Source organism: Populus nigra, chromosome 5, assembly GCF_951802175.1.
Source record: "Populus nigra chromosome 5, ddPopNigr1.1, whole genome shotgun sequence".
NCBI lineage: Eukaryota > Viridiplantae > Streptophyta > Magnoliopsida > Malpighiales > Salicaceae > Populus > Populus nigra.
In genome coordinates this window covers 16,396,639-16,412,113 of record NC_084856.1, presented here as the reverse complement: position 1 = coordinate 16,412,113, position 15,475 = coordinate 16,396,639, and the positions used below count along the sequence as shown (strand labels likewise).

Below are 15,475 nucleotides of genomic sequence, written 5' to 3'. Positions count from 1 at the left end.
AATTAAATTTTACGTGTGAATGTATGACTAAAATGTGATTATATATGATGAGAATTAAAATTAAATTGAGAACGCGGGAGCAGTGAGACACGATGAAAATCTGGTGAAGAGTGCTTCTCTATGAGTGGATACCGACCTAAGTGAAGGACCAATGAAAGAGAGACGCGTGGCAGAGATTAATAAGTGCCTGTGCTGTCAGATGGGACCCGGAGGGTGACATAGGTAGCACGGTGCTCAAAACAACTAAAACAGCCACTCACCTAGCTACCCGCGTTTTTAACTCGGTTCACCAAACCAGAGCAGCCTCCACTAGAGAATGTTTTCTTTCTCTTTTGGCTTTTGTGTCAAAGACACTGTTGCGGTTTTGTTATGTATGAGATTCGTTTAAAAACATTAACTAATTAATGATTTGGGTTATAATCATGACCGGTCAAGTAAACAAGTTTTATTTTAATTGAATGATAAAAAAAAAGATAAATATAATAAACGGACAAGAAAGAATAAAAAAATATATATATTTCAATAACATGGGGGAAAAAATATTTTTCCAAAACCCAAAACTAAATTTTCAATAGATTAAATATGAAATAAAAAAATTTGATAAAAAAAAATAAAAAAAAACCTAATGTGAGTCAACCCGAGTTTAACATGATAGACATATAACCTGGACAATAAAAAATGAGTCAATCAGAATTAACTTGTCAAACCCATGTCATAGGTCATAATGATTGAGATAATCCAATGAAAAAAATCAAAGAAAACAATAAAGTTAATTTTCTTAAAAAAAATCTAATGTTAAACGATGAAATCAAAAAAAAAAAAGGATAAAAAAGAAGATGCCAAGCCCATTAAGTTTTTAAACTCGTGATTCGAGTTATTAAACCGGAAAACACTGTACATAGAAAAACCGCAAATCCCAATCCTTAAGAAATCAAACGTTGAAGGATGAAATCATTAAAAAAAATTAATTACACAAAAGGATCTAAAATAAAAATAGAAATTAAAAGAACGGGATAAAAATTGAAATAAAAAATAAATTAGAGGGTAACTACAAATTCTTGATTGGAGGGTTAAATTGAAAAGAAAAATAACTTCAACAAAATATAAAAAAATCAAAAGAATGAGGACCAAATAAAAAAATATATAATATATTATAATTTTGAATTAAATAATAAAATTGAAAACTAATAAAACCTTTATAGGAGGGCTAAGAGAAAAAAAAAACAATGCATGGCAAGTTAAGATTGATTGATAAATTATAAAAAAAAATAATTTTTTTATAAAAAAACCAAAAATAAAAATTAAAATAATAAGAATAAAAAAAGGCTCTCTAGCAACAAATCAACCTATGGCATTTAACATGGGTCGCATCATCAAGTAAAGGATGTGGTGGCACTTCAAACAAAACAAAAAAAGGTATTTTTTATCATTAGAAAGTGCAATCACGCATTATCTAAAATGCATCAATACCTCCTACATGTTAACACGCGAATAATATGTGACAATAATTTTTTATTTATTTAATTAATAATTAATCTGCATAAAAGATTGAACTGCATTCCATGAAATTGGTAATAATTAAAAAAAATAAAATGAAAAAATCAAAAGGTTATACTTATGATGAATTCTCGAATGACTTGGATTTTTTAATCAATACCGTATAAAAATATCAAAACATCCCATCATTAAAACCATTGATTTTTTTTTTTGAAAGATGAAAACATAATTAGAGTGAACGGTGAATTACGTGTACAGTGAAAATTCCATTAGTTTTAGCTTTTTGTTCCTGTACGTTTACTTTAGACCATCCATTCACATCAGATTCTTGGCATTCATTGCTGCAAAGTGCAAAGTGAAAAAGCTACCCACAAAAAAAAACCTTTACTTTTTTTGGAAAACCTCAAATAAACCTAATTCCCAATTTGATCCAAAAATTATCATTTCATCCATCTCTCAATTTGGGACTTTTTTTTCACTTCCTTAAATTTTCTTGGAGTGCAAGATATTAGCAAAGATAGCCTTGTGTGCTAAGAAAATATAGCAGATCTATCAAGAGAGAGGTTTATCAACAAAAAAAAAAAAAAAAAAAACCACCTTGGACTATGCATTGCTCTAACCATGACTTCAGTAATTCACCATGGAAGTGCTTAAAAAAGCTTTGAGAAATCGCAACTTTGACTTGTCAAAAATCAAACCATATGATCTCCACCTCTCAAATATACACATCATGCTTAAAGCAATTATCTCCAAAATATTTATTAAATCAATCAGCCGTAATTATCGCTAATAGATACACCTTCCTAGCTTTGTCCTTAGCACACGCCAAAAAAAAGAAAAAAAGAATCCAACACAACACAATAGCCTCAAAGACCAACAACGTTTGCACTTTCTCCCACACTGTCTTTTCACTGTTCATTCTCTGTCTCTTTCCTTCTCTTTTTCCCACATCATCCCCCTCTTCTCTTACGTTTGTAGAAAGTAAGAAATCAAGAAAGCTAGTTTTTTATGACTGCCAAAGCATAGCAGGCAGGATGGACTGGGACAACAATCAAGAAAATCACCAGGACAGTCATCAAAATCAAAGAGAGTGTAGAAATGGGATTAACGGGACTAATGTGAATGTGAATGGCAATGGTGGAACTAATATGTTGTATGTGAAAGTCATGACAGATGAACAACTGGAAACTTTAAGGAAGCAAATTGCTGTTTATGCTGCTATTTGTGAACAGCTTGTTGAGATGCATAAAACCCTCTCTGCCCAGCAAGATCTTGCAGGTTTTTCATTTTTGGCTCTCTCTCTTTCTTTTTCTTGATGGGATTTTTTGTTTCTCTTTCTGTGGTGTTGTCTATGGTTAGATTTTGATAGCAATGACATAAAAGTGACAACTTTTTTACTGGGTAAAGGGGCTTCTCTAGCAGTGCTACTGTTGTCAGTTTGTGCACTATTAGAAGTATTTGTTTTTAGGGTTTTTAGTTCATGTTTGTGTCTGTTCTTTTTGAAGTAAAAAATTGTAACCTTTTGTGCTTGTGTGCAATTGGGGTTCTGTTTCGAGGATACTCACTGAATCTCTCTCTAATTACTGGTTTGGTAGCGGAGGATCTACCTTGATAAGTTAGTTTACTCAAATTATTGTATCAATTTGATTACCTTTTCTCATTCTTGGATGAACAAAAAGGTTATAGCTTTGATGGCACTGCTGATTCTGAATTTGGCATTATATCTATGTGAGAACATGAATGCCCCAGTGTTGTTCTTCATCTTGATGGAATATGTTGATGAAATTCAAGTGTTATTTCACCAAAACACAAGGGTACTGCATGCTTTTTTGTTGAATATTAGCACGGTTGCAAATTTTGGTTGTCTTGCTGAGTTTATCATTTGCTTCTGAAATCTTATTGAGTTGATTATGTTTCTGCTTGGTTTTGAGCTACGAAGACATGCAAGTTGTTCTTGCGTGTGCTTTGTTGTGTAAAATTGCCAATACAAATATATTAGCCATTTTATGACTAATTTAGCTTCCCTGCTTATATCTCTTCACACTCATCGATTACGTTAATATCTGGAGGAGAGAATGAGATATGACCATGTTTTGACGTGTGCTCAAATATTGCCTTTGCCTGTTCTGTTGCAGGAGGCAGGCTGGGGAATCTATACTGTGACCCATTGATGGCATCTGGGGGTCACAAAATTACTGCCAGACAGCGGTGGACTCCAACACCTGTGCAGCTTCAAATTCTTGAGCGGATCTTTGATCAAGGAAATGGAACTCCAAGCAAGCAAAAGATTAAGGAGATAACATCTGAACTCAGTCAGCATGGACAAATTTCTGAAACAAACGTCTATAATTGGTTCCAAAATAGGCGTGCTCGATCAAAAAGAAAGCAGTTAGTTGCATCATCCAACAATGCTGAATCAGAAGTAGAGACAGAAGTTGATTCATTAAATGAAAAGAAGAAACCAGAAATATATCACGCCCAACAGAACCCTCCTAGGGCTGAAGATCTGTGCTTCCAAAGCCCTGAGATAAGCTCTGAACTTCATTTCTTGGGTATGCTGCTAAATCCAAGCATGTAGATTGCTTTAATGTTCATTTTCTATTCTTGGTGACTGTATACCTGGAAACCAAAGAAACATTTGAACATTATGTTACAACTATACAATGTATACTGTTATTGAAGCTGGTCGAACAATCAACAAAGTTGGTAACTAATAAAATCTTAGGCTGGAGCCTGCCATATCAAATCAAAGCTTATTGATAGCTGCCACCTGATCCAATTTTGACGTGTCATTGTTATGCATTTCATTTTCAGTAATAACCCATGATAATCCTTCGACCATATTGATATCTCAATTTCCCCTGTCAGTTGGGTAGGCTTGGTGACCTCTCAGAATGCTCTATGTAGAATATACTTTCTGATGAAACTATAACTTATGTTTCCTCCAGCACAGCCCTAGTCCTTAATTCTGGCTGAGCCTTTTCTTATTCTTTGTAACCAAACCAGTCCTTGTGCAGTGCGATGCATCTTCCTTGTGAGTATGATAAGGCTCATTGATAGAGTTGTTATTTATATTATCGTGATATGATTTTGATTGGTTGAATGCATTGTTATATTATTATTGGCAGTATTTTGGTTCTTCATTAATTTGTAAAGGGAGATTCTCCTTGTGTAGGGGTAATTATGTTCTCCGCATGATTTTCATCCATCAAGCCTGCTATTAATGTAAAACCGTTGCTTTCTAGCACTACAGTTCCTATGGGATTTGAGTACCATAACTCTTATTGCTTACGCACTTAATGAATGCAGGGGATGACCACCTGACAGGAAAGATGGGAGTGCCAGGGAACTATAATCTTTACGATCAAGCAGAGGACTATGGCATGGCAGGCTGACACTCATTTTGTCTCCAGATACTAATTTGTTTGACCAAGTTAGATCTTGACTAGAATCCATGGCTTTCCAAGTGTGAGGTTGTTGGCGTGATAGCAATGAGAACGTGACCTTCGCTTTAATTATGGGGTTATTCTTCACCCATAGAAGATGCCTTATAGTTTATATGGTGCCTGTCAGTTGGAAGATGGATGAACCTGTACTGTCTCGTAATTTCTCTTTGGTTTGTGTTCAATAGATTTACCTTCAGGATCTTTTGTATGTGTTCATAGAGTATACAAATTTGCGGGGAGTAAAACCAATGGTATGTTAAGGGTGTGGAGCTTTTGCTGGACATGAACTCGTGTAGCTGTCTTTTTTCTGAATTCATGAAGTAAAATTGTCTGTAACTTTTGATATCGAAGCATAACCATCTGTGTTTACTGTTGAACTTAAGTGGTTTTATGTCGCAATGAGTAAATACAATCTTTGGCAGAAATTCTTGTCGTAATGCATATCCATATTAGTCTTAACCAAAATAAAATGAGAACAAGCCAAAAAACTTATGATTCATCGTGTGGAAATAATGGATGTCTTTGCAAGAGCAACCTATGAGCAGATAATATCATTCTTATGTACATTGATGGGAAGCGCTGCTATCCTTGGAGTGAGCTATACTGTATATAACAAAGAATGACTTTTCGTTAAATGGGACAATTACAGTTGTGTTGAAATGCAACGCAGAGTCTGCAAAAGCAGTTATTGTTTTCTCATCAATCACTAGCCTCTAGCTGCACTTAAACGCTGTGCTGCACGTTCAAGGCTGAGTTCATGTCGGCGTAATCCATGCCACAAGTCATTTGAACCATCATTTAGCACTCCAAGTTTTGCTATCTGCTTTTGCAACGCCTCAAGGTTGACAACAGGAATAGTTGTTGGTCGCCCGTGGGCGCACTGCATTGAAAAGCTCAGTCTCATTCAACATATCCTCTCACACAAACTACACACACCACGGCACATGCACGCACACAATCATTTCACCGACATGTCATAAAAAAACAAATTTAACCATTACTTACTTGAAAACAAAGTGTGGTCTGCTTTAGCTCTTCGACAATAAGTGAACATTCTGATGGTAGCAACGAATCTCCAAACATGATTGCGCCTTTATAATGTAATAAGAAAAAATAAATTCCTAAACAGACAAGTTCTCATGTCCAAGCAGAATCTAGTGATTAAAGATCTAAAAGAGTCAGAAAAGAAGAGAAAAGGGCATTTCAAGTGAGATAAGCACTTACCTCTGCATGCTTTATAATTGAGCACACGAAGAACAGATGGCGGCAAAGTTGAAGAGCCATCTGTATCAGAAAGCTGCAGATTGCAATACAAACAAGAGGAGTTACTAATTATAACTTGCAGTATTGGAAGGAGAAATGAAGAGAATGGAGAGGCAGTCATATGATCACTAAGTGTCAAAATCACCTGCTGCAGAAATTCCAAGAGATCTCCATCAGACAAATTGACCCCTAAAATGCATGGTACCTGCATGTAATTCAAATGAAATAATTCTAACAGTTCTAAAATGACCAAAATGTGATGAGGATTGAATCTTAAACATGCACGTGAATATACAACAGATTATGAGATATGCTTATTCCACACAACAACAAAGGCTTAATCCCAAACTAGATGGGGTTATGAGAATTATTTTAATAGTAAAAAAATGAGAGTCAATGATCTTAAGCATATAAAGTGGCAGTGCTTTACTGCAAGAAGTGTAATCACAGTTGGCTGCTGGTGGAGAATATTCAAATTCCTGTAAAAACAGATGTCCCAAAATAAGGTGAGAATAACAAAGACATAGCGTTAAGATAATAAATGAATCCTATACAGGAAGTATAAAGGTTTGCAGAAGAAAGACACAGAAATTACTTCTTGAAGGTCCCTGAACCTTGAATATTGCAGATCCATCCCCATTCTCCTACTTGTTCAGCATAATTGTGAAGTAGCTGATACCCTATTTCAGGAAGTATCTGTCAAAACAGAATTCAATGTTGGCTCAAATTTTGTATGAAATCACTCAACAACGCCATAGACCCAAAACAGAGCCTCTAATGAAGAATAAGTATACCAGCTCTTGTTCAGCATCAAGATAGGTAACTGTCTTCTCTTCTCCAGATAATACCTAGTCATTCAACTAGTCCTTTAGTTGTCTTTATGTATCAGAGATAAAATGCAAACTGCAAAAACATTTTTACCTTTTGACGAAGTTCTTCCAGTCGAATCCTTTCATCTGCTGCATGCTGTAAAAAAGGGCCACTGCCAGTCATGAATACCACAAAATAGTTGTTAAAGCTTCATGCATTTCTATGTGTATGTCCACATGTGTAGAAAGTGTGTAAATCACTAAATCCATATTCATATGCACATCAATAATATACTTTTGTGCTTGTTTACAAGTGTATACTTTGAATAAGAAATCATAACCTTTCCTCTATCCCCTCCGAGGAGGTTCATATCAAATCCATACCAATTTTTTTAGCAACATTATATTTAAATCATACATAATATTACACAGCATAAAACACATCAACTAAATATGGAAAGAAATGCATGCCAAATACAAACAAATTTTGAAGAGATAAAAGATGCAGTAAATGGACCTGGTCTATAACAGCAAGTGTCCCACCAGCTACAATTGGGATGAATTTCTTGTCTACCTGATGAAGGACTCTGGCATCCTGAAGGCAATTCCTATGAATAGATTCTGGAACTAATAAATTTCCAGCAAGATGCAAGAACCCCGAAGAGATGTCAAGTATATTTCGCTGATTGTCAACATTGGATGACAGGTTGTGATTCTGTAAACATAAGAAAATAAAAGCAAAAATAAAATCATTGATCAGAAATGAAGTTATACAATGAAAAGGAACTTATTGCAGTAACAAAATAAAAAAACTTCAAAAATTGCAAAAATACTTAACTGCAATTTGTTGGCAGCCATTCCGCCATTTGATCCTATAATCCATTGACTCCTGGGTGTCCTTTGGCATGAAGCCTGAAAAAGGGAATCACTATGAAACCACAACTGTTTAACCACAAGAAAACACAAGTGGAGCATTTAAAATCCATCTGCTACTTAAAATGAACTCAATAGCTCAGGTCTAGAAGTACTTTATTCATAAATGATTGCTTTCTCAAACAAAATATAATTGAACTCTATAATCACCAATGCTATCCTCAGTCTAGAAGTGAAACACCACAACTATTGCTCAAAAAAATGGAGATACCTTCAGGTGGAGAATCATAAGCCTTAGGGTGTTGGAAGTGCTCTGGATTTCCTTCTGGAGTCTCCTTGTTCGGCATGGTATCTGGCATGTTCTTTCCATTGGATCTGAAAACCAATCCCACAAAGAACTGAGTTACATTTGGGGATGCAAAAAGGCTTAAATAAGGGGAAAAGAGGTCATTGTACTTGGTTCTTTGTGTTAAATCCTCCTCCACATGACTAGGCTGGAGAGGTAGATGCTCAAAGTCATTAGCTTCTGCAAAGAATACAGGCTCATTAGTTTCTCAGAACCAATTTGCTAAAACATAAAGCACAAAACCATAAGCAGCACCTGGAGAAGTGAGCCAATCATGGAACAACTGAGTGTGTGGTTCTTCTTCTTTCCTCATTGGGTGGTTGTTTAAGGAAATAAACCTCCTCTTCAGTCTGTAAAATGGTGGGGTTGAATTGCTTCTTCTGGATCGTTCTTTGGCAACATGATCTCGTACACAAGCTTTATATCTTAGTTGATTCTCTTGCCTTTCACACTCATCATTCCTTTTAGGATCTTTAGAACCTGGGTCCAAAAGGAGCCAGTTTGTCTCACCAACAGATATATCTGAATGTTGTAAAGAAAATTCATTATTTTGATCCTGCCACTGAGGCAATTTGCAGATATCTTTACTAGAATCAGCTGAATTTTTAAAATCTAACACACTGCTTGTACAACTTGAGAAGAAGTTATCTTGGCTGGAAGGCTTTGACATAATCTCCCAGCTATCAGGAAGATGCCAACAATTTTCCTTTTTACCCCATCCCTTGCTCCCCTCACTTGCATTATCATCTGGAAAGCGTTCAGCATCCCAAGCTTTTGCTTGAGAAAAAGCACTTGAAGTTACAGAACACCAATCAGACATTGATGAATGATTTCCAGACGCATACATTTCTAATTGTAGGATAGAATTTGATGCAAGACCTTTCCCTTTAGCTAAAAGTTTTCCAATTGGTGAAGAAGAATTTACACAAGCATCTGGCAGAAGATCAAAAGCTGCAGACATCTCAGCTCCATCAGTATCTGCAGGCAACTGCTGAGTACACGATGCATTGTCCTGCAGTAAAGCACAGGGATAGATATCAAATATCGTACCCCCTTTTGGGATACCCACATTTTCTTTTGGGACACCCACATTTTCATCTGTGCAAAGCCGTCTTCTTTTGTTCTTGAAGCCATCATTAAGAAATTCAAATGCTTCCTTGCCAGCAAAAAAATCCCTATCAAGTGACAGGCTTTTCTGTGAGGAGCAACTCTGTAAAATGGGTTTTATATTACTCTTGCTAAACGGTAATTCGTTTCTGAATCCATAATGATCAAAGGAGAATGCACTCCCAAGAGATTCATTTCTTGCCACGGAATCAATTTTTGGGGACTCGTTTTGCCATTCTGAGCTTGAGAAATGGCTCTGCATGTGATCACTGAGTCTTTCCCTGGTAGTGAAACTATCTTCCAAGAAGCAATTATCTGGCAATAAAAAATTCTTATCAGATGTCAAGAGATGACACTCATCTGTTTTGGTTGCTCTTGGCATGTATCCAGAGATGGATCCATTCCATGTTTGGGAAGAGTAGTCACCCTGAAGAACAAATTCCTTATCAACTTGTTCCTCTTTGAATTCTGAAACATTTGAGTAGAATTCTTGAGGAACTTTATCATGCTTCCCATGAAAAAGATGGTCGACCTCTTTGTTTAGCATCTTCAAAGGGCAAGAAATGAGATGATGAGAAGACTGGTGAATTTTAACCCCGCCTTTCTTTATTGCAAATCCAGAAAAATCTGCATCAAAAAAATCTAGCAACAAAAAGATATTCAGGTGTCAAGACAGATCAAACCACTTTTGCATAGAAAAGAAAAAAACATCTAATCTGAGCAGCATGAGAAAAATAAATGGGAGCTGGTAAACATGTTTGGCAATAAACAATAGAATTGTACCTTGTTTCACTGATGTGATATCATTACCTTCCTGCCAAATGTCATTTTTCTGGAACGTATCTGTTGCCCGAGTTGAGGATTCTCCTATAAACATTCAAAAAGTCAAACAAAAATTTAGAAGCAATCATAAATCATATGGACACTGCAATCAATTAAAGCAACAAATAGCTACAAAAGCATACCAATAACGGTGCATTCCCTCCAGAGTTGTTGAATGACCTCCTCAATGAAGGCAAGGATAGGATTCCAATCCTGGGGAAAGGGTTGAAATCTCAGCAGTGCAAAAAATTAAGACACCAACTTTATAATCACTCAATGATTGTGTGGCAACAACATGAAAGGTTCAAGAATGACATAACAAGCAATGAATCGAAAGATTATAGTAATGGGCGAGCTTTTAGCAGCACACATTCGCTTGACTACTTCTAGCTACCATACAGAAAGCACATGTTGGTGGCCTCATAATCATGCTCATTCGCAGGAAAAATATTTGTGGAGTAATACATGCATCGCCATACACTCAATTATGTTGATAAGAAAATTGCACATCAGACGCTTAGTTGAAGAAAAAGGTTGTGACCAGATTGAAGTACATTTTTTCTGTTTCAGGTTTGAACTAAATCAGAATCCCTATACAATCAAATAAATAAATCAGAATCTCAAAGATAGACATGATTTTGATTTAGACATACAACACTAGTTTACCACATACTAACTCTTTTGTGTCTTTTATTTTGTTTTGTTTTGAAATACATTTCTTTTTGAGACATATCATACTGAGAATCTTCTGTTCACACAGCAATGACTCTTAGCATCGCATTCTAGGTAATGATGCCACAGCAGCTGCTTATTCTTGAGGAAGAGGCGCAATGGGGTTGGATGCAACACTAGTGCATCCAGATAAACAGTCAAGATCTGGGAAGTCAAATTAAATGTACTGAACCTGGTGTCATAACCGGAATAACTTGTAAAGCAAATCAGTGCACAGTAATCACAATCCATTATCAGACAATAACATTACCTTGAATTCAGCATGTGTCTTTGATGGCTCAAAGGTTAAATCATAGAGAGAGAAAGGGCAACTCAAATTTAAAATATAAGCTGGACATGGTTGAGGCCTGCTTTTCTTTCCTTTTTGAGACACACTGTTAGCCTTCTGCAGAACTGGATGCTCAAATCTAGAGGCTAGGTGATTTAGCAATTTGTGAATTGGGCCTTTGCAAACAAACCGTGAATTGATATCTAGCATCATTAAGGTTAAAATAAAAATGAACTAAACAGTCAATCCTCTCCAACAGCAGCTGACATGATCCAAAAAGATATGCATACGCAGAGATGGATACAAACATATTGGAAAGCCTGCAAAAAGAACATTGATGAATGAGAAACCAGAAGATAAAATAAAGGAGAAAGTAATCCCGATTAAATAAATATAAATTGTACCTTGATGGAAAAACTACTGCATGGACCAGATATATAGCCAGAAAGCTTTAATACACCATCACTGATATTCAGTTCATGAAGAGAGCTGGAATCTTCAATTCCAAATCCACTCATCAACAGTGACATTGCAGAAGATGGATTTGTGCAGAGAAGCTCCTCCTCACTACATTTGGGAACACAAGATGTCAAAAACAAATACAACAACCATACAAACTCCAACTTATGTTAAAAAAACAAAGAAAGAAAGCTCAAAACTGAAAACGTGACCACTACATACCTTTCAATATCAACAACTTTAAAGGACACCTCTGAATGCATAAGAGCAACACGAAGTGCACATTTTTTTACCAAGTGCAGTATCTTCTTAGGGCTTCAAATTCAGTGATGCAAGTGACAAGAGAATCATGTCAGTGCAGTGCAATTCAAGATGAAAAGTACTTGTTTTGAGGCAGCTCAGAACCATTTTTCCAAAAGACAAGAAAATGAGAATAGGCCAAAAAGAAACCTGGATTGCATATATTTCCTCCGAACTGGTTGGTTGTAAAATAAATCACGAACAACAACTGCCATCATACCAGGAAATGTTGAGAAAGAGATTTTTGAATCTATTAAAAGCATGACTAGATCTATGAGCTGGGAAGCAATCTCTACTTGCTAAATGCAATAACCAAACAAAATAAAGTATCACCTGTAGTGCCGACATCTTTAATATCATCATCAATTCCCAAACACAAACACTTAGATCCCTGGAAAGAGTAGTGTTGGAAGAATATGATTCTTACATGTATAGCAGCAAGAATGTGAACTCAAACTGACAAAATGAACCTGCAGAAATGGAAAAGTCATGAACCATTCCAACCTTCATGACCTTGCGATATCCATTCGGCATTCCACGAGCTTTTGTCAATACATCTAACACTGAGACATCAGCGATAGAAGACAAAGCTTCTCCCCGGAAGCCAAAGTTTCCACTAGCAACATCCATATCAGCCAAATGTTGAACCTTTGAGGTCACTGTTCACACATCAGAGAAACCCAAACTTTATCGCATGGCAGGATAATAAATAAAGATCATATGACATCAACCTAGTTATACATTTATTTTCTTCCACTGTAAGTGTTCTGGTTATAACACATGATTATTTTGCCTTTACATACATCCCACCATAAGAACTAACACCATTCTCCACTGCTCTTATATTAAAGTGCTTGTAGTATGCCATCTTTAGCCATCCATAATCCTTTCTTTTATACAGAGCCTAGTAATGTTAAAAATCAAGTTTATTACCCTAAGTTGATTTAGAATTTATATGTTCGCGATCAGATAAGCCAACATAGTTTTTTGAAATTTACAGATAATCCAAGATTTGTATTCACTCAGTATCATATGCTATTGATATTTAATCCTCTTACAAACATCAGCTGCATTTTCCCAAAAAGTAAATTTCGAAACTTTAAGGTTAAAAACCCACATAAGAAACATGACTTACTACTCTATACATATCAAAAAGAAATAAAAAATAAAAGCAAAATTTAGCTACCGTATCTTTCTCCCAGTAACACCAATCCATCCCGTGAAATCCCACATCCTGCAAGCAAGAAAGCACACAAATTAATAGCACAATTAGAACTCAGCTAAGACATTCAATATAACCTTAACCTTGAAAAAGGAAAAAAAAATGTTTAACAAACCATCATCAGAAACTTTCACATAGCAGGTCCCAACAGCCACGTAAACCGAAACCTGAAACAACAAAACAGTCATCACTCCTCATAAACACCAACATAATCCCATGATATGCATTACAATCATAATACACAAATCACAAGAAAAACAAACCTAGTGCCTTGAATTGCATAGTGCTAGCCACTTTTTTTTGGCATAAACAAAAAGATAACCATCATTCCTCACAAACCCAACATTTTCTTTAAAAATATAACATAATGTCCCTCTCAAATTTCCCATAAAATGGATATCAAAAACTCCACATGAAAAACAATATTTGTCGCTCGAATTGCATAAAGTTGAAATCTTTCTTTCTTAAACAACAACAAAAAAATCCCAACGTTTTATTAATCTTATAAACTCGAAGTTTTCACATTAAATGCAAAATTGTACCTTTTTAGCACCAGCATCCAAGCTATTAAAAACAAGCTCCTCTACAACTCTTGTTAAATCAAACACCAAGATCCCTGAACGCATTGTGCTGCGTGCTGACACCGGTAATCGCTTAATTATACCCATGAGAAACTATTTGGGAGAAATTGACTTGACTGGATCAGAAATGTGAATCTTTGAGTAAGGGTTTTGAAACGATGACGTTTTTGAGAGAATTCACTTTGCGGGTTCGGAAAAAGGCGGTCTTTTGTGGGTGGTATATGTTAGCGAAGATGACGCTTCCTTTTTCTTTTCTTTTTTTTCCTTGTTTTCGATTTTTAGTGTGGATTTGACATTTTAATAGCATTGTTATTTAAAGTTTTTTTTAATTATTTTTTATTTTAAAAAATATTAAATTAATATATTTTAATATTTTAATAGTTTTTATATATTGATGTTAAAAACTAAAAAAATATTAATTTAAAAATATTTTAAAAGAACATTATAATATCAAACACACTTAATTATATTTATTTTAATGTAAAATCTAAACTTCTCATATTCTAACATTAATTTATCTTAAAATTGGTAAATTTGTGAAAATTTATATTTTTTTTTATATTAGAATCCAAACTTATAACGTGAAATCAAAACTCATTTACCATCCCATATTTCTTAATATAAATTTGATCTACGAATGTTTCTTCTTTTCGAAAGGCAACAAAAACCTTAAACATAATTTTCTCCATTTGAAATAAATTCGTTTTTCAATCAATTCTTACACAGGTCTAACTAGTTAAATTGTTCATTTACATTTTTTTTTTATAACAACTCATATTTGAATTTAAATTCAGCATAACAATATTTGTCACAAAGAATATTTCAACAAGCCGATTAAAATTTTAAAAAAATAAAATCATCATTTAATCTAATTTTTAAATAATTAAAAATTTTAATAAGGAAAGATTTAATTATATTAAAGAAAAGTAATAAAAAATACACATTGTACTTTTATGCTAATAACTTTTCTAAACCGGTATATATGTTTTTATTGTCGAATGTAAATGACCACTAAAATTTAAGATAGTGATTTGAGATTAGACTAGATAATAGAGCTTAATCTTCATTTTTAAAATACAAGTGTTGAACTCGAAAAAATAATAAATAATAAATTGATCTTTTGGCTCGGTTTTTTTATCATATTTTAAATTGAATCTAAAAACCTTCACTTATATTTAATAAACCACAATAAAATCACGTTAACTTAATCCTAATCTGCTTACCATGATAGGATAGAACATATAACAAGACCAAATAATATTTACAAAGAAATATTCAAATGATTTTATAGTTCTTTCATGAAAATATCAAACTTTTGACTTCACGAAGACATAATCCTTTTAAGGATTTTACTATACTCGGGTCAACTCTCTAATCAAAACAAAAGCAAAACTCTTATTTTAATTTTTTAAAAAAAATTAAAGTCTCAACTTTTCATGGACAAATCCCTTTTAAGGATTTTACTATATTCGGATCAACTTTTTGGTAAAAAAAAATATTATTTATGTTCTTTGAAAACAAAGATACATTTTTTTTTATTCTAGATGATGAAACTCTATTTTTCAAAGACAAAAATATTTTAAAGATTTTACTATCCTCGAGTCGACGATAGTCAAACAACACAATAAGAAATCAAAACACCATATAATCACACCTTTAAAACATAAATCTCACAATAATCAAAATGGACATATCCACATATAAAAATAAACTACATATGACAACTTATTCAACACAAACAAGTCAGTGT

At 34.4% G+C, this 15,475-nt stretch overlaps 2 protein-coding genes across 3 annotated transcripts; one reads left to right on the top strand and one right to left on the bottom strand.

The window, feature by feature from the left end:
- The first annotated feature begins 2,318 nt into the window (after positions 1 to 2,318).
- LOC133693822 (WUSCHEL-related homeobox 13) lies at positions 2,319 to 5,368 on the top strand. Its single transcript, XM_062115150.1, has 3 exons — positions 2,319 to 2,775; positions 3,633 to 4,049; positions 4,807 to 5,368. The coding sequence occupies exons 1-3, from the start codon at positions 2,532 to 2,534 to the stop codon at positions 4,890 to 4,892; spliced, it is 747 nt and encodes a 248-aa protein (XP_061971134.1). The 5' UTR covers positions 2,319 to 2,531; the 3' UTR covers positions 4,893 to 5,368.
- A 45-nt stretch (positions 5,369 to 5,413) lies between these two features.
- On the bottom strand, positions 5,414 to 13,960 carry LOC133693821 (DNA mismatch repair protein MLH3). Of its 2 annotated transcripts, none has more exons than XM_062115149.1 (25): positions 13,687 to 13,960; positions 13,260 to 13,311; positions 13,109 to 13,156; positions 12,427 to 12,581; positions 12,256 to 12,313; positions 12,073 to 12,130; positions 11,845 to 11,937; positions 11,568 to 11,730; positions 11,468 to 11,483; positions 11,146 to 11,366; positions 10,307 to 10,376; positions 10,152 to 10,208; positions 8,490 to 9,983; positions 8,345 to 8,414; positions 8,160 to 8,263; positions 7,854 to 7,927; positions 7,533 to 7,730; positions 7,128 to 7,172; positions 7,001 to 7,054; positions 6,802 to 6,902; positions 6,637 to 6,685; positions 6,352 to 6,411; positions 6,168 to 6,240; positions 5,949 to 6,034; positions 5,414 to 5,823 (listed from the first exon to the last, which is right to left on the bottom strand). In XM_062115149.1, exons 1-25 carry the CDS (start codon positions 13,810 to 13,812, stop codon positions 5,650 to 5,652), a joined length of 3,699 nt encoding a protein of 1,232 aa, XP_061971133.1. In that variant the 5' UTR covers positions 13,813 to 13,960; the 3' UTR covers positions 5,414 to 5,649. The 2 variants fall into 2 exon arrangements, with proteins under 2 accessions (XP_061971133.1, XP_061971132.1); XM_062115148.1 differs by having other exon boundaries at positions 10,125 to 10,208; positions 13,687 to 13,959.
- Positions 13,961 to 15,475: the final 1,515 nt, after the last annotated feature.

Coding starts and splice junctions, on each gene's coding strand:
- LOC133693822 (XM_062115150.1), top strand. CDS start 2,532: ATGGACTGGGACAACAATCAAGAAAATCACCAGGACAGTCATCAAAAT. Junction 2,776..3,632: donor TGCCCAGCAAGATCTTGCAG/GTTTTTCATTTT, acceptor GTTCTGTTGCAG/GAGGCAGGCTGGGGAATCTA. Junction 4,050..4,806: donor CTCTGAACTTCATTTCTTGG/GTATGCTGCTAA, acceptor TAATGAATGCAG/GGGATGACCACCTGACAGGA.
- LOC133693821 (XM_062115148.1), bottom strand. CDS start 13,812: ATGGGTATAATTAAGCGATTACCGGTGTCAGCACGCAGCACAATGCGT. Junction 9,984..10,124: donor TATCACATCAGTGAAACAAG/GTACAATTCTAT, acceptor TTTTGTTGCTAG/ATTTTTTTGATGCAGATTTT. Junction 8,264..8,344: donor GATTTAACACAAAGAACCAA/GTACAATGACCT, acceptor ATTGGTTTTCAG/ATCCAATGGAAAGAACATGC.